Below are 24,407 nucleotides of genomic sequence, written 5' to 3' on the forward strand. Positions count from 1 at the left end.
GAACTAGTTTAATAGCTAAATACCAAGTTAAAAATGTGTATTATTTAAATATTTATTTGTATAATTTATTTGAACCTATGAGATCATAACCCAATGCCACTTAGAAGTTTCATCTCTTCCAGTAAGCAATGAAGTACTTGGCAAATTTTTTTAAATGTATCAAATTTGCTGCAAGCTTTGTTCGTGTATTTCTCTTTACATTTTCCCACTTGCCCAAGAATTGACAGTGAATCTTTACAGCTTCCCTCATCTTCTATGGGATCTCACAATTTAGCTAGCTGTCTTCTATAAACTGATATAAGTTTAACAAAATATTCTCATTACTGTTTTTTAAAAATGCTTTAGTCAACTGTAAGGAACTAGGAAATTTTGGCTGAAGTTTTAAAATACTAGTTCTCCTCATGGCTGGACAGCAGTAAGCACCCTCCGTTGCATTTTGGTTTATTACTTAATACAAGCAAATGTTTAAGCTCTAAGCAATGCAAAACTGTTTACACCTTTCATCTTACTCTAAATCCTTCTACCTTCATCCTCTTTCCTACTCTTCCAAATTTTAAAGTATTTAATTTTGACACAAACTAAACTGTCTTTAACTGAATCCTCTGTTTATTGAGTGAAAGCTATAAAAAAAGAGAGGAAAGTCTGTCTCACACAGATTTGCCAAAATAAAAGCCCACCCACTCAGGAAAATGGTGGGCCTTCTGACTAGCTACACTCCTTACCACTCAACTACAGAGTTGTAATTTCCTCTTCCTTTGAAGGAAGCACCTATGCAAGGATGGGTCAACAGCTAAGCACAAACTGTTATTTGAGGAGGGGAAAATGAGGGAACCAGTTCTTACCCATCACCACACCCTAGAAAGAACTGGCTGGCTCTTTCTGAATGATGAATAAAGGTAAGTATAGGTAGACTCTAAAATAGTAAGTAAATAACTGGGCTATTCAGTTTTTCCCAGACCAACCGGAAAAGGATCACACTTCAGTTCTGAATGCTGCTGAAATACACCCTTAAATAACTCTGCAGACCTAGATGAATGAGATGCACCACAGATCTTCTTATTCATGGTACTTCTACACTTTTGAAACACTCTCTCTCGGTTCTTTCAAAATCTTCACATATCTTCTTGTCAAGATACAATTCAAATTCCACCTGCTTGACAAAAATTTCCATAAGCCTCCCAAATGAAAGACATTTTTCAATACTCTGCAATGCCCTAGCATTTTATCTGAGCCTCTGGAAGCATATTCACAGTTGTTTATATACACAACTTATTTTTCTACTGTAAGTGCCTGAGGACAAAATGAGGGTATTGTTCATCCTTATATCCCCCAAAGTGCACATCCCAGGCCTTCTGCGAGTTGGTATTCAGTCAATAACTGCTCAATACTTCAATCCTAGGCTCATATAAGAACCAGTTCCTGGGATTTCCCTGCTGGTCCAGTGGTTAAGACTCCAACCTTCCAATGCAGGGGGTATGGGTTTGATACCTGGTCAGGGAACAAAGATCCCACACGCCACACAGTGGGGCAAAAAAAGAAAAAAGAAAAAAAAGAACTAGTTCCTACCGAAAACTGTTTACACAACACCTAATTCAACATGTTTGAGCAGGTTTTTTACATGACCATTTTATCTGTTGCTGTAAGATTACAAAAAATTAATGGTTTGTGTATTTCTATATCTTATTACCTTACTTCAACTTCTTATAAACGTTACCTTGCGCATATACTAATTTAGGTGATTACTCACTGTCACTAATATAGTTACAAAACTTTAAATGTACATCAGCCAAATCATGTATATATACACAGACACACACACATATGTATATTTGCACTCACACAAGCATGAGTTTCATTAATCACTGTACAAACAAAATAGTACTTTCTAAACACCTATAAGGCCTCTTCCCTTTCAGTGGCCACTGAGGTATCCACACTCAACCTCTACAAATAGGGGGAGGAGAAGTGATGGGGGAGGGGAAGAAGAGATATACCACCAGACACTGTACCTTACTCCTCCTGGCTGATTACTACTAAAAAGTTCAACATCGGATTTTCTATTTTTAATACTATAACAAGAGGCCTATAAACTATGTTGACAGTGTAGGTTCCTCTCACATAGAATGATCTTCAGCAGGCTCTGTACAAAGTTAATTGATAGCGAGGTAGAATAAGTACCCTTCTAGACTTGGCCCTAGGTCCTGGGTGGGAGAAAGGGGGATATACAGAGGTCAGAATAACCATCCTCATTGTCAGCTGCTTTGCAGTCATTCTAAATTGACAAATAAAAACCACTACACATGAAAAAACAGCAAGAGGGACTTCCCTGGCGGTCCAGTGGTTAAGACTTCGCCTTTTAATGCAGGGAGTTCAGGTTTGATCTTTGGTCAAGGAGCTAAGATCCCACATGCCTCGAGGCCCAAAAACTAAAACATAAAACAGAAGCAATACTGTAACAAATTCAATAAAAACTTTAAAAACGGTCCACATCAAAAAAAAAAAATCTTAAAAGAAAAAAGTAAAAACAGCAAGAAAACAATACGAAAATAATTCAGAGATAGATTGTGTGGCACAAAACTACAGGCATTTGAAGAAGAGCAGTCTATATGATAATCCTGACAAAAGTCGCAAGAGCACAGAGCTGGGAATAAGCATGGGTGTTACTGGCAACCTGGGAGGATGCAGCTTGTACGAGGACACGGAAGGCTCAATATGTGATAGGTTTACATTTTAAAAACAAAATGAAAATAGTGACTCACTGAGCTAGTGAATATTCTGAACAGAGAAATATGATCATAAGGCTAATATTTAAATAATATTCATCTTAATAGGGATATGGACTCTTGAGGGAGGAGCCTTTTTGCAGGTATCTAGAAAAGTATCTGGCAAAAGTAGGTGCTCAATAAATGCTTTCCAATATAATGGCTGGATGTACGTATGGATGGATGAGAGCACAAAGAGTCTAAATCCGAGCGACCAATTAGGAGACCAACCAGATGTCTTAATTCAAGGCCTAAAAGTGGTAACAGGAAGAATGAAGAGGAAGCAATGGCTACAAGAGACAGATTCAAGTAGTAATAAGGCAGTGACAGAAAGGGAAGCAATATGGGAATAAGAAATAGAGAGACTGATCAAAGATATTTCAAAGTTTCAAGCCAACGTGAATGGGAGAATGCAGGAATCTTTTCAAGGGTAAAAATGATAAGATTACATTTAGGCCAATAGATTTTTGAACTGAAGGCAGAGCTTCTAATTATTATAGTAATCATTTGGAACTATGAGACTAGAATTTGAGCAAGAGAAAAGAACTGATTTAAGAATCTCCCTCAAAAAATGTATTAAAATAGATAAAAGCTAGCAATTTCATGAAAAATTCCACAGGAAAAATATCTTCCAAAAAATCATCAACATCATCATCAACACAGCAATAACACGACTTTATTACCAGTGTTACTATTACAGCTGCTAACATGTACTGAGTCCTTACTATGTACCATGCACCATAGGTATTTGCATATATTATTGCACTTTAATCCCTACAACAACCGTAGGAGGTTGTTATGATTATATCCATTTTCCAGAATAGGAAACTGGGGCACAGAGTGGTTAAGAAACCACATTTAAGTGTCAGAACCAGGACGGAAATCCAAGTCTGATAAAAATACCTTTTTCTATACCAATAGTGTCTAAGTTTCTATACCAAATATTCTCTGAGACCCTACTGCAGGGAAAAAAAGCTCAACATTTCTATTTCTATTTGTTAAAATCTTACCCTATTAAGGTTTCTATTATTGTGAATTATTTACAATGTATGTAATGTATTAATATAGTAGTGCATAAATTATAACTAAGCACTCATTTATGAGGGAGGGAGAAATGTTCTATTTTTTTCCAGTAAAATTGTGAGATCAAAACAGCTTAGATAAATATATAGACATATATATAGACATATATATATTCTTTTTCCTACCTTTGTTTCCTACAAGAATTCAATGCCAACAGTTTTATCTTTTTTCTTTAAAAAAAGACCACTTACATACCCAAAAGAATTAAAAGCAGGGTTCCGAAGAGATATACCCATGTTCATAGCAGCATTATTCACAGCAGCTAAAATGTGGAAGCAATCCAGTGTTCATTAATGGATGAATGGATAAACAAAATGTGGTATACACACACAATGGAATATTATTCACCTTTAAAAAGGAAGTTCTGACATATGCCACAACATGGATGAAAGTTGAAGACATTATACTAAGTAAAATAAGCCAGTCACAAAGAGATAAATATTGCATGATTCCATTTACATGAGGTACTTAGAGTAGTCAAAAGCATAGAGACAGAAAGCAGAATGATGGTTGTCAGGGGCTGGGGGAGAGGGAAATGGGGAGACATTGTTCATTGGTCAGAGAGTTTCCATGTTACAAGGTGACAAGGATTATGGAGATGGATGGGGGAGATGGTTGCACAACATATGAATGTATTCAATACCACTGAATTTATACTTAAAAATGGTTAAGATGGTAAATTTTATGTGTATTTATCACAATGAAAAATTGAGGGAAAAAAACAGACTACAGATGATTAGATACTCCATTTATGCACTCACTCTTTCCAAAAATATTTACGAGGGTGAGTCAAAATTCTACAGCCAGGGTGTGGATAATTTTTGACTCACCCTCGTATTAACTGCTTCTCGTGCCAAACTCTGCTGGTACATTCAGTGGTTTCTAAGAAACAATCCCTGAGTTTAAGGAGGTCAGTAAGGAAGTCAGTAAAGTAAAACCCAAATACATAAACAAATCACTATAAGTTAATACTACAAGAACAACAACAGTGATAGTCAAGAGCTAGCACTTTCTATTAGGTACTTGCTATGTGCTAGGTACCTAGTTCTAAACACTTAGGTATTTTACCCTAACAACATCATGAGAGAGGTGGATTATTATCTGTACTTCACAGATGATAAAACTGACTCAGGTGGGTTTAAAAACGCAGTCAAGATTACCCGGCTTAGGAACAGGTGTACCCAGGCAGTTGGCCTAACCAGCGTCCTCAGAGTGGTGGAAAGAGGATCTAAGGGAAATAGGACCACGCCGCCTGTACATGCTGCTCTGTTTGCTAGGTCTCCAGAACCCAAAACTAAACTGCTTCATTTTAATTGCTTCTTGAAACAAGTCACATCTTAAAAAGAAACACCACAGCAATAAAAATCAGGCCATACTTGTCAGACTTGTAATTCTAACAATGCACTGAAAAATGTGTATTCAGAAAAAATTACTTCACAGTAAGCAGTGAAACACTTTTGTTCATACAAAAGTGCTCCCTTGCTTAAATCACACTGAAATGGATTTATAGAATATGACATGGAGAACAGTCTTAAACAAACCAGAAATCTGATTTTCAGAAACTGCGTACTTAAGAGTCAATAACTGGTCACCATTGATTTTAAGCCAAATATCTGCTTCTGTGTGACTTCAAAGGCATTCTGGAGTAAACTAGATACATGGTAAAATTTACCACTCAATAGGCTTCTAAAGTTTAATCTAGGTCCCCATGTACTTCCATCTACCCTGAATGACACTGTATATGAGAATGACAGTATATGAGAACCTGCCACGTCAAGCAGCTGCTTCCAGTGAGGGTTCGTGAAAAGCAGCTCCAAAGAACAAACTTCATGTTGTCTCAAACGTTCTGAGAACACAGTGGATCATTAAATATTTAATACCTGACTAGTAGGCGAATAAACATAGTAATTCCTATATCTTTACTTAGATACCACAGTGACAAGGACAAGAGAAATGAAAAGACAACTAGCAAAAGGTTTATCTTTTCCCATTACCACAGACTAGACTTTAGCCAACAACTTCTTTTGTACTAAATCTTTACCAGTCTTCCTCCAGGGCTTCTTTCAAGGATCAAGTATTCTCTTAAACTGAATTGTGTCAAATATTAACCTTAACTTTAGTGTGGTCAAAACCATTTTCAAAGCTGTCCAGATTATTCTCAGAGGGCTACTGCTTCCTCATAAATCCACCCTGACAGGCAAACAGAAGGCCAGCTCAAGTGAAAAGGGTCTTCACGTAGAGAATGTGATTTGGTAACTCTAACTTAGTATTTCTTATTAATAAAGTCAGACAAACAAACTACATTAGGAGGAAAAGTTAGGTGAATTATTAAATTTAGTTAATTTTTCTATTCCATTTAATTCTTTAAGAATTATATAAAAATGTTGTAATCATTTTTATCCTAAAAAAAAAAAGTCACCGTAAGGCCAAATATCTTCTCCCCTTGTAAAAAAGATAGTGTTCAACATGAGGATTCTACATATTTCCAAGATTTTATTTTCTTTAAAAAAAAAAAAGTAATTTGAGACAATATCTCAGAAGCAGAATGCATTATTGTTTGTCTTTAACAGAAAAAAAGTCAATGCTGCAGTAACAGAACAAAAACTCATGTGTTTCCCCAACTACGATGCTTAGGAATGCACCTTCCACTTAATTCCTGCTTCCTTTTATTAAAGAGTAAAAAATGCCAGAAAAGAACTATTTCCATAGTCTAAGTGCAAATCAGAACACTGATCAAACATCACCTTAAAAGGCATACATCCAGTTTCAGGGTAGAATGGACTTTTTCAAACTTTTTCAGCGTGGGCCCTATACACCCTTGAAAATCATGCCTCTCAGAATTCTGCAGATCACTACCATAACAACTTAACCCCACATGCTGCCACGTAGAAAAACAATGCCACATACTGCCTACTAGGGGAAACCTCTCTGAAAAGCAAGGCTGAAAGAAAACACAATTACTGTGAAGTCTTTCCAGACCAACCCTAGCCAACTGATATTTCTGTATACTTGGAATCTGATTTTCACCGAAATTCAGAGATCAAAGGAACATTAATGATGAGAAAATAGAAATTCAAACAAATTAAGTGATTCGGCAAGAGTTTTGTAACTTGTTAAGCAGCAGAGTTTAACAAAGACCCTTTTTTCCTGATGGGTAGATTGACGTTTCCACAGTAGAATGCTGGGTTGTCATCTCGCAGGTTTGTGCAACACAAATCCTCTCTATCAACAGATTCTGAGCTTCTGCAGGATATAAACTACTTATTTATTTACTTATATACTTTATTTATTTATAACTCCACAGTGATTTTCCTGGTTCTAGGACTGTTAGGGGAAACACAGATTGTAATCGTCCACCCTCGCCAGGCAGACAATAACAATTTGCATGAGTTATTTTATGACAGGGAACTAACAAGCCACCACCAACCAAAAGAATACGGGAAAGGTCAAAAGGAAATGCCAGTCCACATGTCCTACCCACCTCCCAGAATTCTCCTCGCCGGAGTCCATCTCAGCTGAGAGATGCACGCGCCACCAGAAAGCACCCTAAGTCAGAGTGATTGGCCAGAGACAACCCGGAAACCCACCCCATCACCATAAAACCCGAGACTGTGAGCCACGTGGCAGAGCAGTCCTCCTGGGTTCCCTCACCCTCCTGCTCTCCGCCAGGGCGCCCCTTCCCAATAAAGTCTCTTGCTTTGTCAGCACGTGTCTCTTCGGACAATTCACTTCTGAGTGTTAGACAAGAGCCCCCTCCCGGGCCCTGGAAGAGCTCTTCCTTCCTGCAACAGGACCCTTAAAAAAAAAAGTCAAATATATACTACCAAAATAAAGATCAAAAGGAGTAAATAAACGTGTTCAGCACAAGATCTTGATAAGATGGCAAAAAATCCACTCTTCAAGATAAGGAGAAAAAAAACACCTAACACCCATTTGTTCGTATGTTTATTTCTATTTCCAGAAAAATTCTGAAGGAAGACATTTTTTCTTACTTTTTCTAATAAGTATGGCTTCTCTGACTAGCACCTTAAAAAATATACTTGATGAAAGAGTGACTCCAGGACAAGAGTTATCCATCAGGGACCACTTGTCAACAATTATCTGAACCACAACACTCGAAAAGAGAAATGGATCTGAACCAAAAAAAGAAATACTGGGTCTAACTATAATGGCAAGAGACTATTAAAGCAAATTACACACTATTCACCTAATATTGTTAGAAAACTGACTCCATGATTGGGCTAGAAATCATCTGACAACACAGAAAATTAGGATATAAGTGGCATCTGTAAGTCTTTTAATCCAAAGGGCTGTTACTAAGGTCACGAGTGTACCAAGCCTCATCTTGTTATGCCTGTATCCCATAGCCAACTGTGCCCCGGGCCTGGAAGTGAATGTACCAGCCATTTCCCTCTAGACCTTCACTCCGTTCTTCTTTAACCTGCTCTGAGTCTGGCCAGCCAACCGGCATGAGCTTCATCAAAGGACTCCCTTGTCCTTGGACTTTCACATGGGTCTGGCCGGTGGGAAGCTGTGGCTAAAGATAACGGAAGAAAAGTGAAGTCAAGATATTTATCCTCCCAACTTTCTCCCTGCCAGCTGGCATTGGTCAGTTGCTCTGCTCTACGAAAGGCCATAGCTCCTGTCAGTCCATCTGTCATTACAGCTACTCTCTGGTAGCTCTCTCCTTTTGCCCTGGGGACAGGCCTATAGGTAGTGCTGGCTCCCTGCTGTTGTGAGCCCCTCCCCTTGCACTGAACCCTCTCTAGCTAGTTTCTCTTAATTCTGCCCACACCTCTGTAATTAGTCTCTTTAGTAAACTTTTCAATTATCCCAATTGAGTATACTGTATCTATGTCCTGCTAGGACCCAGAATGATACTTTGGAATAGAGGTACTTTCTGCCTCACATTGCCAGTTCCAGATCATTTTCATTGGGAATGGTGGGGGGTGGGGGCACCTTCGGTTACTTGTGCTTTTGTTGTCATATCTAAGAAGGCTTTGCCTAACCCAAGGTCATATATATGTATTCTTATATTTTCTTCTAAGAGCTTTATAGTTTTAGCTCTTATATTTAGGTCTATAATCCACTTTGAGTTACTTTTCATTTTAGAGTCTAGATTTACATTTGTGAATATGGATATCCAATTGTCCCAGCACTATTTGTGGAAAAGACTACTCTTTCTTCATTGAATTGCATCGGCATTTTTGTTGAAAATCAACGTACCATAAAAGGTTTATTTCTGGACTCTCAATCCTGTTCCACTGATCTCTGTGTCTAGCCTTATACCAGTACTACACTGTCTTGATTATTTTAAGGTTTGAAACCCAGGAAGTCTAAGTTCTCCAGTTTGGGGCTTTTTATTCAAAATTGTGTTGACTATTCTGAGTCCTTCACATTTCCATATCAATTTTAGGATCAGCTTGTTAATTTTTGCAAAAATGTCTGCTGGGATTTTGATGAAGATTGCACTGAACCCATTTACCACTACAGAGAACTGCCACCATAATAATATTGATTTTTCCTATCTACGAACATTGAATGTCTCCATTTATTTAGATCTTACAATTTTACTCAGCAATATTTTGTAGTTTTCAGCATGTCTTGCGATTCTGCTAAAAAATATTCTGAAGTATTTATTCTTTTGATGCTATTGTAAATGGAATTTATTTCTTAATTTCTTAATTGTTCATTGTATTGACAGTACATAGAAATACTGCTGACTTTTTGTATATAATTTTGTATATTGATCTTATAGTCTGCAACCTTACTGAACACATTAGTCATAAAAGTTTATTTGGTTTGGGGGCAGGGGATGGTAGACTCCTTAGGATTTTCTACATATACAATCATACCATCTGTGAATAAAGACAGCTTTACTTCTTCCTATCCAATCAGGATGCCTCTTATCCCTTTTTTTCTTGCCTGACTGCAATGGCTAAAACTTCTATTATAACATTGTATAAAACTGGTGAAAGCAGACATCATTACCCTTTATTACCCATCCTAGGAAGAAAGCATTAACATTTTCACCATCAAGTATGTAGTTAGCTATAGGTTTTCTGTGAATCTCCTTAGTCAGGTTGAAGGAGTTTCCTTCTATTCTTAATTTGCTGAGAATTTTTATTATGAATGGTATTGGATTTTGTAAAAGTGTTTTTGTGTGTCTGCTGCTGATCATGTGGATTTTGTCCTTTCTTAATAAGATGAATTATATTAATTAATCTGATTTTCAGATATTAAATCAACTTTGAATTCCTGGTATAAATGTCACTGGGTCATGTTGTATAATCCCTTCCATATATTGCTGGGTTCAGTTTACTAAAATTTTGTGGAGGAGTTGTACATCTATATTCATAAGGAATACCAGTAGTTTTCTTTTCTTGTAATGTCTTCCTCTGGCTTTGGCATAAGGTTAATACTGCCTTCGCTGGATGAGTTGGGAAGTATTCCTCTTCTTCTGTTTTCCTGAAAGGTTGGTATTATTTATTCTTTAAATGTTTGATATAATTCACCAGAAAAATCATCTGGGCCTGAGCTTTTCCTTGCAGAAATATTTTTTAAAACTAATTCAATTGCTTTGCCTGGTACAAGTCTATTCAGATTTTCTCCATCTTCTTGAGTCTGTTTTAGTAACTATATCCTTCAAGGACTTCACCCATTTCATCCAAGTTGTCTAATTTGATGGCGTAAAGTTGTTCGCAGTATTTCATTACAATTCCTTTAATTTATGTAGGGTCAGTAGAGATGGCTCCTCTTTCATTCCTAATTTTGGTAACTTATACCTTTGGTCTTCTTTTATTAGTCACTCTAAAGTTATATCTATATTAATCATTTCAAAGAAACAACTTTTGTTTTCATTGATTTTCTCTACTGTTTCTCAGTTTCCTGTTTTATTGATTTCCACTCTAATCTTCATCTCCATCCTCCTTCTTGTTTTAAGTTTAGTTTGTTCTTATCTTTCCCTTTAAAGTTTCTTAAGATAGAAGCTTAAGTTACTGATTTGTAACCTCTTTTCCAGTATATGCATTTCTCCTTAATTTCTTAATGTTCAAGTACCCTAGGTCTTGGTCTTTGGACCTCTTGTTTCTATCTACACTCACTCTCTTAATGATCTTGTCTGGTCTCATGGCTTTAAATATATTCCACATACTGACAACTCTCAGGCTAGACCTCTTCCAAATTGCAGAGTCATATATCCACCTGGCTCTTACCTTAGATATTAAACACCTCTAATTCAACAGGCTCCAAACTGAACTCCTGCTCCAGCCTCTCACCAAACTTGCTTCTCATCAGCCTTCCACATCTCTGTTAATAGCAACTCCACCCTTACCATTGCTTGGGCCATAATCCACAGATCACCTTTTAACTCTACCCCTGACTCACTCATTTTCTTACACCTTGGACACAATCCATCAGGAAATCCTGTTAGCTCTACCTACAAAGTATATACACCGAATCAGTCCACTACCTCCCATTGCAATCACACTACTCCAAGCCACCGTACTCTCACCTAAATTACACCCTTATAACTGGTCTCCCTACTTCCATCCTTGATCACTGCCCCCTGCCACATCTATTCTCAAAAAAGCAGCCAAAGAAATCCTGTAAAAATGTAAGTTGAACCACCTCACCCCTCCTCTTAAAACCTGCAGACTCAAACCTCCTATTTCTATTGGAATGAAGTCAACCCACTTTCAATGGCCTGCAAGATCTGGCCTCCAATGACCCATCCGATCTCAACTCCCACAACTGTCACTCTTGCTTACTGTGCTAGAGCCACACTGTTACTTGAACACAGGGCATTCTCTACCTAGGAGCCCCTCCACTGGCTACCCTACTTCGTGGACTACGTTTTCTCCAACATCTGCATGGCTCATCCTTTCTCACTCTCAAGTCTTTGCTCAACTATCATCTTCTCTGACCCTGGCCATGTCCCTTTAGATAACACTCACCACCATTACTAGCACTCCCAATGTTCATCACCCTCACCATTTTTTCCCTATAGCACTTAACACCTTCAAATATTATGTATATTATACTTAATATGTTGATTATTTATTACATATCTCCCTCAATAGAATTTAAGAACTCTTAGGGCAGGGATCGTTGTCTGTTTTGTTCATGGATGTATCCCAGGGGACTAGGTATATGCATGGCACAAAATAGGTGTTATTAAATATTTGTTGAATGAATAGGACTTAAAAAGTAGAACTTATCCACTGGCCATTATCAAATAAAGTTATTCATGCCTGAAAAGCTGAATTTATTTATTCCTCCATTCATTCAACAAACATTGAGTTCCTTCTCTTTGCCAGGCACTGTGGCAGACAACAAAGACAGTCGAAAGAGGCAAGGCCCTGTGGACACAGAGCTTGCTTACCACCTGACTCTCCTCATAGCATGTAAAAAAAAGGTATAATTCCTGTAATAATAAGTGTTATAAAGACAATACAATGCATAAGTAAATGTGTTAATGATTAGAGACAGAGAGCTAAAGAGTCTTCCTTTAACTAGAACAGACAGTGAAGCCCTCTATGAGGAGGTGTCATGTGAAGTAAAATCAGGATAAGCAGAAGCCATTCATGCAGAATTCTGGGGGGGAAATATTTCAAAAAGACAAAAAAGTATAAAGTTTCAAAGGGGAGATGGAGCTTGGTGAATTCAAGGAAAAAAAAACAAAAGCCGATATGACCTGAAGGTGGTGGGAGAGGGGCAGATAAGATAGGCAGGCAACCTGCCTCCATTGTGGAGGCCCTAAACCCACCCTGACATTTTTAGCACTTTAGACACATCCTAGAATGTTATTTTTATATCACCTTCTCTCTTCTGTGCTCCCTCTCCTACTCTTCTTTCCCTTTAGGGAAAATGCCAATGGCACTGAGTGCCAGTGTCTTTCAGTCGAAATTTGAGAAGGCTGTTCCTTAGCAGACCCGGTACTTCTGTGCAAATCAGAAAAAGCTGTGCTTTCCTTGGAACATTTTCTGTCACTTATTAGAAAAATATGTAATAAATAAGCACATCTGCAATCCACTCATAGCTGTGCAATGCAACATGCACAGCAGCATGTAGTGACTCTGGTTGCAGAGACAGAGGAGGGTAGCTCTTTAAACCAAACTGGTTCCATGTTTCCTCTATTTCAAATACTGAATGCTTCAGATGCTAAATATACATGTAGTTTTGCCTACACTACAATTATTACTATTCAGCATTAACTACAGCTGGCTACTGATTCTGTTAGCTTTCTCCTCATGTGAAAAGGAATGCATCTGAGCATTTTTTAGCATCAGTCATCAGAGAAATTACTACGTGCACGCTCAAGCGATGCAGATACAAGGCGCTGTGAGCAAGAGCGTACTTCTGTAAAAGTGGCGAAAGCCTTGACTATATCAGCAAGTGTTAGAAGTTCTGATTATCAGACAGTCTATCAGAAGAGCTACATATTAGGATAATCTTCCCTACCTTTAGGAAAAGTTTTGGCCTACATTATTTCATGTGACTCCTGGGTTATATTTAATTTAACAGTTTACTGTTTGGGGTTTCTTTAAGATAGAGGATATTTTGGTGGAGTAACAGATTCTTAAAAACCATTTTCAAAGTTTAATCCCAAAGGAGGTCATTCTTTTCATCATCTAGGCTTCTGTTTCCTAATTTATGAAAAGGAAAAGTGTGTGTCTTCATCTTCATGAGAAATAATCTGTGATACTGTGTTCTTTCTAGATGAACGGTATTCATATGCCATGTCAATATAATTAAAATTAATGAGCAACTAATAATATCCCTAAAGGATATCGCTCCCGAAAGAATGTGTCCAGTGATGAAGGAGTGCCACCTAATGTTCAATGTGGATTTCAACACATCCAGGCCACACAGCCATTTGAAAAACACCCTCAGTGGGAACCCTGAAATTATATATTAAATCATAATAATTTTGCACAGGCCCTGAGTATCAAAATATGAATTACAACTTTTTGAAGAAAATTTGTATCACTCATATGCTCTAGAAATTGAGTTTTCAAAAGGAAGTAAAGTCTTCACTTCTCTCTGTAGCTTCCAAAAAAAAAAAGAGAGAGAGAGACAAGAAATTTATTCCTAAAATACTTTAAAAATTTAAACACCTTGGCCCCAACTGCAGTAGACTAGAAATAGCCCAGGCTTCCAGGCTAAACAGTTTCAAATCAGGGCCCTGCCACTCAACAGCAGTATAACCTTGGGTGTCTTTCAAGCCTGAGACTATTTCCTTATATGAAAAGGACTTAATTTACAATAGGCATAAAATAAATGATATTATTTATTAATAAAAGGTTTCCCATTATAATTTATAAGTTAACACCTTAGTTTTTAATAGATCCCCTTCCAGTCATCAGGGCTTTAAGAAATCTTTTATTGAAAAAACAGCACATGCCAGGTCAACAATTTCATTTCTCTCTAATCCCTTGCATAAAAAAAGGATCTAATCTCAGTTCTTTTTTGATCCTTCCCCCAATCAGTCCTAAGTAAATTTAAAGCATTTTTTTCAGCCACTGAAGAAATTATCAGTATCAAACAGCAACTCTGATGAAAGAAGAAAAATATCCACTGAATTCTCTTCACTGGCTTTCTAACATCTAATACATTACATAGCAGGATTTTAAACAATTTAAAACAATAAGTTTTTAAATCTTGTTAAACTATTTCAAGAATATCTTCCTCATGACATTAAAAAAAAAAAAAAGAAGGGGAGTAATCTGGTGTGCGAGTGTGTTTGTAGAAGAATCTTTTTTTTTAACCCTTGGATTAATATCATCAAATTTTATTAATTTACCTTTTCAATTCTCAAAAATTAAGTCTCCTTTGAAACTAATCTTACCTTAAATATTACAGATTTACTGTTTGTATAAGTGACAATTTAGCTGTAATATACAGGAACAGTCTCATGACAGTTCAGTGTATCAATTAGGAAGGTGTTTGAAGCACACTGTTACCGAGGGCCTCTATGGGCCAGGCCTGGGAATGCAAAGGAGCATAATACTGGGTTGGCCAAAAAAGTTCGTTTGGGTTTTTCTGTAACATCTTACAAAAAACCCAAACGAACTTTTTTGACCAACCCAATAAATAAATCCTGTTCTCCAGGAGCTCACTCTCCTAGGCACATTACTGAGTCCTCAAGAGCCAGGAGGTAGATTACAGTGATAAATTCCCAATGCATGTCTTTGAAAGCAGATGGAGCCCCTTCACCAGCACTGCATTCCCCGGGGAACTAGGGCCTTCGGGAAGGGGCAGAGGGGATCGTGAAGACGACAAAGAGAACAGGCAGGCAAGTCAGAGATGTCACTACTTCTCTCTCTTGCCTGGCCTTGGAGGTTTCTCTCTTTTCCCTCCTGGATTTTAGATGTCTGTCCCTCTCCTCTCTTAGTCCTGGATTTCTTTCTTTCCCTCTCTACCTCTTCATTTTGGATAGTTTTCTTCCTTAGGGAAATAAAAGGATATTTAAGAAAACAGAGAATGCAAAGGAAAATAAGGCAAACAGTGTAAAAAAAAGGATCACAGAACTGAAGTTGGTACTTATTGATACGGTATTGACTAAATAGTTTTTAATCCTTCCCTTATTTAAGAAATTATGGGAAGGAGTCACGGGAGGGAGGGGATACAGGGATATATGTATAAATACAGCTGATTCACTTAGTTGTACAGCAAAAACTGACACAACAGTATAAAGCAATTATATTCCAATAAAGAGCTTAAAAAAATGAAATTAGAGCTAATGCAGTATGGAGTCAGTCACATCTACATACAGCCATGAAAACTGCATCTAGATAGGAGCGCACTGGCAGCAAGAACATCTCACAGAGGGAGAAGACATGGGGGCCTCTGAGTACTTCCCAACCTAGCTTCGTCATCTATAAAATTTTAGGATAAGACTAAATCTGTGGCTCACAAACATTTTCCTTATTTTTTCACCAGAACCTATAGTAAGAACTACAATTTCCACTAGAACCAGTACACACACACACAGCCCCCACAACTGAAAAAAAGTTCCATGAAACAATTCTTATCCTCAGAATGTGCAATGTACTAATATTGTACACTGTTTTTTTGAAGGCTAGTTACTATTCACAATTTAGAATTCATAATCCACCAGTGGGTCCCAATCTCAGTTTCAGAAATACTGGTCTTATAAAAATCCAAAGTCTCTTTCAGCTCTAAGGAATCTTTATGATTTCATACCAAGTAGGGCTTATATGATCTGGCCTCAGGCTACCTCCCAACCACATTTCTGCCACTCTCCCTCACCCTCTCTGCTCCATCTTCCTGCCCTTCTTGCTGGTCCCAGGACAGACTAAGCAGGCTCCCACCTCAGAATCTTTGCCCTTGCTACTTCCTCTGCCTGGACGACTCCACTGCTAGGGTTACTAAGGCTCTCTACAGCATCACTTCATTCAGCTCTCTGCTTAAATGTCAGCAATCCCCCATCCAACTACATACCACCCCCTTCTACTTTCTTCAGTCTCTTCTCCCATAACACAATTTCCATAGCACTTCTCAATAATTAACACTACTTTACATGTTTATGTGTTTATTGTGTGATTCCCCATCCCCAGAAATTTCAGCTCCATAAGGGCAGGACTTTGTCAGTCATTGCTATATCCTGGGTACCTAGAACAGTGCCTGGCACATAATAGGAACTTAAAAATAATTGTTGAATGAATGAATGAATCCAGAGTTCTCTGTCAGAATAAAGCAGCCTGCTGTTTGTGACTTAGAACTCTAGATTTTCTCTGGTGGTGAATAGCCCTTGATTAAAAACAGTTCTCCTCCCCCCCAAAAAAAAAATTAAATTAAATTAAAAAACAGTTCTCCACTCCTGGTCTTTACCAAAGGGACTAGCAGGGAAATTCAGTGGAAAGTTAACTTCTCTTCTTTTCAACTACCTTTGCAAAGCATTATTATTCTTCCTTGAATGTCTGTGCTTCTCTGCTTTCTACTGATTTTGGTCTTCTTCACTTGCAGTTCCTGCCTCTAAAGGACACTATGAATTAGCTAAGAATCTTGAATGCCTTAAAAACGGAAAATATTATGTAAATATCAGGCACTATCATTATTAAAATTGCAGCTGTTCAATGCTTTTGTCAGGTGCTAAAATGAAAAAAGGTGAAGACGGGGAAGGGAACCAGAATAACTGCAAGTGCTACATGAGGTGGAGTGGACTAGGACGGCCTCTCCCATGAGATGTCACGTGAGCATCGGAAGAAATGAAGAAGCATTTCAGGCAAATGGAATACTAAGTGTGGCTGAAGTCCATGTAAGACTGGGGGAAAAAAAGATGTAAACTTTTAAAGATGTATATCTCAAAAGGTTAACCCAAAAAGAATTTGCTTTAAAACGATATTAATGAGCACACCTCAAGTGCTTCCCAATAGTCACCAGATATGTATGTCCTGTGCCCACTTACAACTCACCCAAAGGGATATCTGGGTCAATAGGCAAAAATGTGCAACAGAAAAAGAAAAAGCATTTGTTAAGCAGGCTGAACCTTGAACAATGAACCATACTGACACCTTCCTACTCTGTTTCCAAATGCCTTCTAGTAAATTTAAGGAATGATGTTGACATTAGCATGCTTAAATTTAATATGGGATTTACATATATTCAAAGTTAAAGAAAACTTGAAACTCAGTGAATGAAAAATAACATATAAGAGACTATAAAGTTAACTAATCTTGTTTATAATTAACACTCCTACATAGTGATTAGTCTCTCTGTTCCTACATACAGTAGGTCTCTATCTTAACACCTGTCAATAACAACAACAGTAACAACAGCTAATATTTATTGGGTGCTTACAGTATGTAAAGCATTAAGCTAAGCACTTTATCTCTTTTAATCATAACAATATCCCTGTGAGGGAGCTAGCATTATTGTCATGTTCATTTTACAAATGAGGAGTATCTCTAAGTTAGTGTTACAATGTTACGGTATATCAGGTTTCTACCCTGCCTTCCTTCCTTCTGCAAGATCTACCCTGCCTTCCTTCCTTCTGCAAGATTGTGAGCTCCTTAAGAGAGAGATCTAGTCTTATTCATCTTTGCATCTCATATTTATGGCATGTAGCAGGAACCCAACAGTAGGGCAGAAGGATGAGTACAAGAGGCTTTGCCCCACTTTTACAGAACTTCTTAGTATTTCAATTTTGGTTCTAAAAATGTTCTAGTGATGCATGCCTTGACCTATGTGTGTACTAAGAGACAAGATAAATTCGCAAGGACATTACTAGATTCTAAATGAAAATTCTGGGGAAAGGCAAGCATATTATTATAGGATCCATTCTTCCTTTGGAGATAAAATTTTAAATTATTTAATTATGAAAAATACTCAAATACCTAAGATATACAAATATTTGCTTTTCAGAGATTTGGGCACGTGTAGTAAAATTCAATGAACTACTTAAAGAGCAAGATGATTTAACATAAATGATAGACCTGTACTTGCCACTAGATGGAGGGATTTTTCTATTTTTCCAAAGCTCTATTTCTGAGCCTCTGCAGCAAGAAACAGATGAGGCCTAAAAAGGGCTTCTTATACTTTCACAATCAAATTATTGAATAATAAAATTTCAAGACTACCAGTAGTAAAATAAATGCTCCCAGCTAATCCATTTAAGCTTGGCAGAAATTCATGGATCTCAAGATCTAAAACTTGCTAAACACATATCACACATGTTTAGTTGTCTCCTCCCCAAAAGTACATGAGTGTTATTGAAACTGGTCTCAAGAACGACTCCTGCTATCTGCCATCCCCTCCTTTTTTCCTGACCTTTTACTGTTTCCTTAGGAAAATGAATCTAAAATAGAAATTGAGGAAGATGGAACTGTATAAAAATAAATGTTTAAATATCTACAAAATTGGACAATAACACCATTAACTTCGAATATTTACTTCTGAAACTTGTTTTAGATTTGAATCTCCTTCCATTTTCCCCAACCATCTTCTCATTAGGTAGTACTTTGGTTAATGTGAAAATAATAAATTTTATATGTATAGTATATTACAGTTTACAATTTACTGTCACATACATTATCTCATTTGATCCTCACAAAATATGAACAGAAATTATCATTCTGATTTTATGGATGAGAAAACAATTGCCCAGAAAGATTACATGTCACACAGTAAATAAATGCCAAAGCCAATACTGCAATAAGGATTGAAAATTTTCGATTTTCTAGCTCTACACCAGTTCCTTTGTACTACAACCAGCTGCTGCTTCAAGACAGACAAGAGAGGACTGGATTATCTGTCTTTGAATAATAGCTTAGGAAAGGTTACCCCTATCTTCATCAGTATATGCAGTCAATAAATTTCGAATTGTAACAATTTATGAAAGACGTGAAATAATAATTACAGAAATAATTTAGATAAGTATTAACAGTGTTTTTCATCTATAGAAAATCAGTGATTTATAATCTTTCTCTCTCAAAATACCGGGTAAAGAAGGTGAATTTTTTATTAAAAGTTTGAATCCGTTGTTACATGTATGTATGAAATGTACAGAAATATCCGGTGAGAGATTAGCAGAAACAGGCACCATGACACGCTGCTAGTACAGTACAAACGGGTAAAACTTTTCTGGAGGTAATCTGGTAGTGCATATCAAAAAGACTTAAAAATGCTCATGGCCTCTCATCCAGTTATTCTATTTCTAATTTATTCTAAGAAAATAATTATGATATCAGTAAAAATGTGTCTGCAAAAATATGTTTATTATGGTGTTAAAAGACCAAATTAATAAATAGACTGGTTAAATCAGAGTAAATGAAAGAATATAATGTAGTTCTTAAAACTGATCTGGAAAAATGTATAAGACCTATTAAGTGAAAAAAAATCTGTAAACAATGTATACAATAGGATCACATTTCAAAAATGATTGTCAGTCACGTGTATGTGACTGAGATTATATATTAAAATATTAATACTGATTGTATATAGTCAGTGATATTACAGATGAATTCAATTATATTTTTTCACCTCTCTATTTTCAAGTCTCCAAAAATGACTACATTTCTATGACAGCATAAGTTAATATTATATATATAAATTAAATGTATATTTTATATGCTTTGATATATCATGTATGACGTGTTATATATATTACATATTATATAAATATATAACATGCATATAGCATATATATATTTAACTTGTAGCAGAATTATGGAAAACAAAGAATGAAATTTAAATTTACACATATCAGAAAACCCTGGAGCAGTTATGCATGTCTATGGAAATACACTTTAAAGAACAAAGCAACATGAAGAATGCACAGCACACAGGATGAGTCAGGAGAGATAACAATAGCAACTTAGACGATGTGCCTAGTATCAGAAAATAAACTTGAATTGAGCAGTACATTTTAATAGCAACAGTTTCTCACAACTACTTAATAGACAGTCTTAAAATATCAACTTTTGGAAATGAAATAATTTAGACAGTGTTTGCAGGAAAATGAACATAAGGTTCACAGGAAGTGTTGGAGACATTTCTGGAGAACAAGGGACTTCAATGCTGTAGACCCATCAAGAAAGGTATCAGGTGAAATCACAGAGCATATAACACACATGTAGAAGCTATGATGCACACCCACCTGGAATGGGGGGCTCTGCCTGATGCATCTTAGAGAAGATGTTATAGAAACAAAAGGTCTAGTAAAGAGCGATTAAATTATGAAAAGGCAATTATACAGGGAAAATTGTCTCTGATCTTCAAATATAAGAGCAGGACAAAAGAAAAAAAATAAAAACACTTTTCCTCAGTTTACAAGATCATAAATGCTAGAGATGAAAATAGGCACGGAAAGACCAAACTAACCTGGCTAACATTTAAATAAGTCAGACCCAAGGAAAATAAAACATTTTGATAGAACAGGAAAAATGTATGAGGATATATTGTCCTACTGCATTTAGAATGAAATCCGAAATCCTTCCCTTCCTGCCTTTTGTGACAACATGGATGGACCTTGAGGGCATTATGCTAAGTTAAATAAATCAGACAGAGAAAGACAAATATTGTATGATATCACTAATATGTGGAATCTAAAATGCCAGACTTATAGATACAGAGAGTAGAATGGTGAGTACCAAGAGCTGGAGGAAGGGGGAAATGGGAGGGTGTTGGTCAAAGAATACAAACATCCAGTTAAAAGAAAAATAAGTTCTGGGGATCTAATGTATATAGCATGGTGATTATAGTTAACAATGCTGTATTACACACTTGAGAGTTGCTAAAAGAGATTTTTTCCCCCAAAAGGATAACTGCATGTTTAATAGCATTCTCTTATTACATTTCATTATTCATGGCCGCCCCTGTATACAATATAAACAGAAGGATACAATAGTGGCAGCATTTTTTAAATCAATTTTTTGTTATACAAGTAATACGTGAATTCACTTCCCTTGATAAAAAAAAAATGAAACCACTGCAGTTAAGACTCAAATTCCCTTTGATCAGCCCCCCTCAAATCCAAACCTTTCACCTAATGACCACTGTTACCAGCTTGTCTATATATCTGCCTAATACATCCACAGAAAATACACAGTACTATCACATGGGTTTGGGTTTTGCTGTTTGTCTTTTTAACATAAATTGTAAACTACAAATTTTCCACAACTAATTCTGCAACTAAATTCACACACAAAAAAAGTCTCTTCTGTCTAAGTTGGTACATATATAGACCTACAACAATCTCCTTAAATGCCACATAATATTCCCAGCATGGACACATCATGGTTTACTTACCCATCTCCCTACTGATAGACATTTAGGTAGTCTCCCATTTTCTCCCATTACAAACAGCCCTGTCAAAGGCTGAAGTCTTCTCCAACCTGGTCTGCCTAGTCCTATGTTCCCACCCCTTACAAACAAGAAGATTTATCATTTACACTGTATTAAGTGCACGAAATAGTAAAAGCCTCCTTAGGAGTGCTTTATAACAAATCTATAGTAACTTTTTTCCAAAATCCTAGATTCCACTAAGATGATCTTTTTTTGTCTGTTTGTGTTTTGGCTTCTTTAAAATATACAATTGACATATATAACATTATATTAGTTTCAGGTGTACAACATAATGATTCAGTATTAGTATATATCGTGAAATGATCACCACAGTAAGTCTACATAACATCCATCACCATACACAGTTACAAAATTTTACCTTATGAGAATTAAAATCTACTCATGTAGCGCCTTTCAAATACGCAATAGAGCATTATTAACTATAGTCACCATGCTGACCATTAGATCCCCATATTTATTTATTGAATAACCAGAAGTTTATATCTTTTGGCCACCTTCACCCTTTTCACCTACCCCTCCACCACCCTGCCTCTGGCAAACACCATCTGTTCTAAGAGAATAGATCTTAAATGTTCTCATCACAAAAAAGAAATGGTAATTATCTAAGAGATAGAGGTAGTCATTTGTAACGGATAAGTGTGTCAAATTAATACACTGTACATCTTAAACTTACACAATGTTATATGTCAATTATACCTCAATAAAGCTAGGGAATAAAATGAGAGGATGGGGATAAAAAGGCAGGAAAAAAGATAAAGAGCTACACATGAGGAAAATTAGGGCATTATATTAACCAGCTGCTATGCAGTTTTGCAAATACAACTGATTCCTGCTAAAGAATATAACAAGCTCTACACTGCATTCGTAATAAAATATATACGGGAAAATGTTTTAAGTTTCAGGTTTTTCTCTTAGGCTCTATACTTTCTGATTCAGTTGTAGTAAATAAAATTCTACCTAGCTTTCAAACTGCATTTCCTCCAAGTAAGCAGCTCAGGTAACAAAAGGAATACTGGATGGAGAAGAAGCACGTGGCAAAACAAAAACAGTAAACCTATTTAGAAGAAACTTTATAAAGTTAAAAACTGAAAAACAATTCATGGAATAAAATCCTGTTCTTCATTTAGCACTCATGAAACTCTCTTTGAAGGCTGTTTTAAAACACCAACTTTGAGACATTTGCTTTTGTCTAATTCTTGTGGAACATAGTTCATTATCGTTTCAGGCCTTATACCAGCAGTTCATCTTGGATAACACTATTCAAATCAATGCTCTATTTTAGAAGATATATAACATTCATACCTCTTTATTAATCAAAAGTCTCAGAATTATCTTCTCTATTCTCTGTATGCACAAAAGTAAAGACTCATATTCTTTACCTTAAACAGCATGGATGTGAGACATCTTTAACTACAGCTGCCCCTCTCTGCTTTACAAGATACAAGTGGTTGTGCTAGAAGCTGCAACTGTAGCAAACCAAATGCAGGTAATTTAATTGCAATGACCAGAAAGTCACACCAGCAGAGCAAACAAGCTCCATCCTGAGCTGCTTATAGAGACCATCAGGTTTGATAGAGTACAGATGCCCATGGCCAGACTGAACACAGATAAAGGACATCCGTTTCTCTCTTTTGCTAAAGGCCTACTCTTTGTCATAAAGGACTGACAGCAACTGACATAAGAGAAAGATGTGGATGTAGACAGAAACTTGAAAATTCTACTCTAGTCAATTTTCGACTTTCATTAAATTCAAAGTTTTTCCTGCCAAACAATATGATTGTCACTACATCAAAGGAGGAAGAAATCTGCATACCTTGAGATTTCACCTATTTTGCCATTTAAAATGTGTATTGCTCAAAGTACATTATATCTTGAACTCTGTGGATCATGACTCACAGTAAGAAATATATTCTACACCATGACTCAGTACATACAACACACATACATTTAAAACAAAAGTTTCCAGTTTCTGATTCTGGAAAGTGAAAAACCCATCCTCCAATATTCCCCCAGTACTTTGTATCCTCTTAGAGCATTTATCACATTCTTTCTTCTTTTTTTTTTTTAATTCATTCAGCAAATATCTGAGTGCCTAAAAAAGCAACCCTTACTATATGCAATGAATATGGTAAATGTCTATTTCATGTGTCTTCTTCTTTAATGCTGGCTACATACCACAAATTAATTTCATGACCAGGTAATGGGTTACAGCTATAGTCTGAAAAACACTGCTGTAGTACATACACATGGTCTGCCCTTTACCTACCTCTCTACCCACATCTCATGCCGTTCTCCACCACACTCCCCCAACTGCTGCCATCCCTATACCACCTCATAATCTAATTTCTATTTTTTTCACATTAAACCATAAGGTCAGTTCCTGCAATACTCGAAGCTCTTTTGATCTTGTTGTTAGTGCTGCCTAGAACCCTCCCCTCAGATCATTGTACTTTATTATTCAAACTTCAAAGACAAAGGTCACTTCCTCAGAGGAACCTTCACTGACCACCCAATTTGAAAGAGTCAGCACACACCAACTCCAGCCAGGACAGAGGGTAGAGGAAGGAGCTCACTGCTCTTAGGGCTGTTAGGGAGTCTGAATGACAGGCACCAAAAAAACAGTATTTCACAAATGTCACCTTCCATCTCCCTATGCCAGGGTACAGGCCATTGAATTCTAGCTATTGAAATTCAATTCCATTTGCTTCATGATGGCTTTTCTGATTCTGGAAA

At 36.7% G+C, this 24,407-nt stretch overlaps 1 protein-coding gene across 3 annotated transcripts in view; it reads right to left on the reverse strand.

Moving 5' to 3' along the window:
* The window catches only part of NME7 (NME/NM23 family member 7), a 237,183-nt gene that overhangs the window by 209,395 nt on the left and 3,381 nt on the right, over positions 1–24,407 (reverse strand). The window contains exon 2 of one of the 3 annotated variants that reach the window (XM_057729092.1): positions 15,176–15,289. The exons of the other annotated variants lie outside the window; for them this stretch is intronic. Coding sequence (XP_057585075.1) covers positions 15,176–15,289 — 114 coding nt within the window. The remainder of the gene's footprint in view (positions 1–15,175; positions 15,290–24,407) is intronic. 3 annotated transcript variants of the gene reach the window in all.

The sequence above is a fragment of the Hippopotamus amphibius genome, chromosome 3 (genome assembly GCF_030028045.1).
Source record: "Hippopotamus amphibius kiboko isolate mHipAmp2 chromosome 3, mHipAmp2.hap2, whole genome shotgun sequence".
Taxonomy (NCBI): Eukaryota; Metazoa; Chordata; class Mammalia; order Artiodactyla; family Hippopotamidae; genus Hippopotamus; species Hippopotamus amphibius.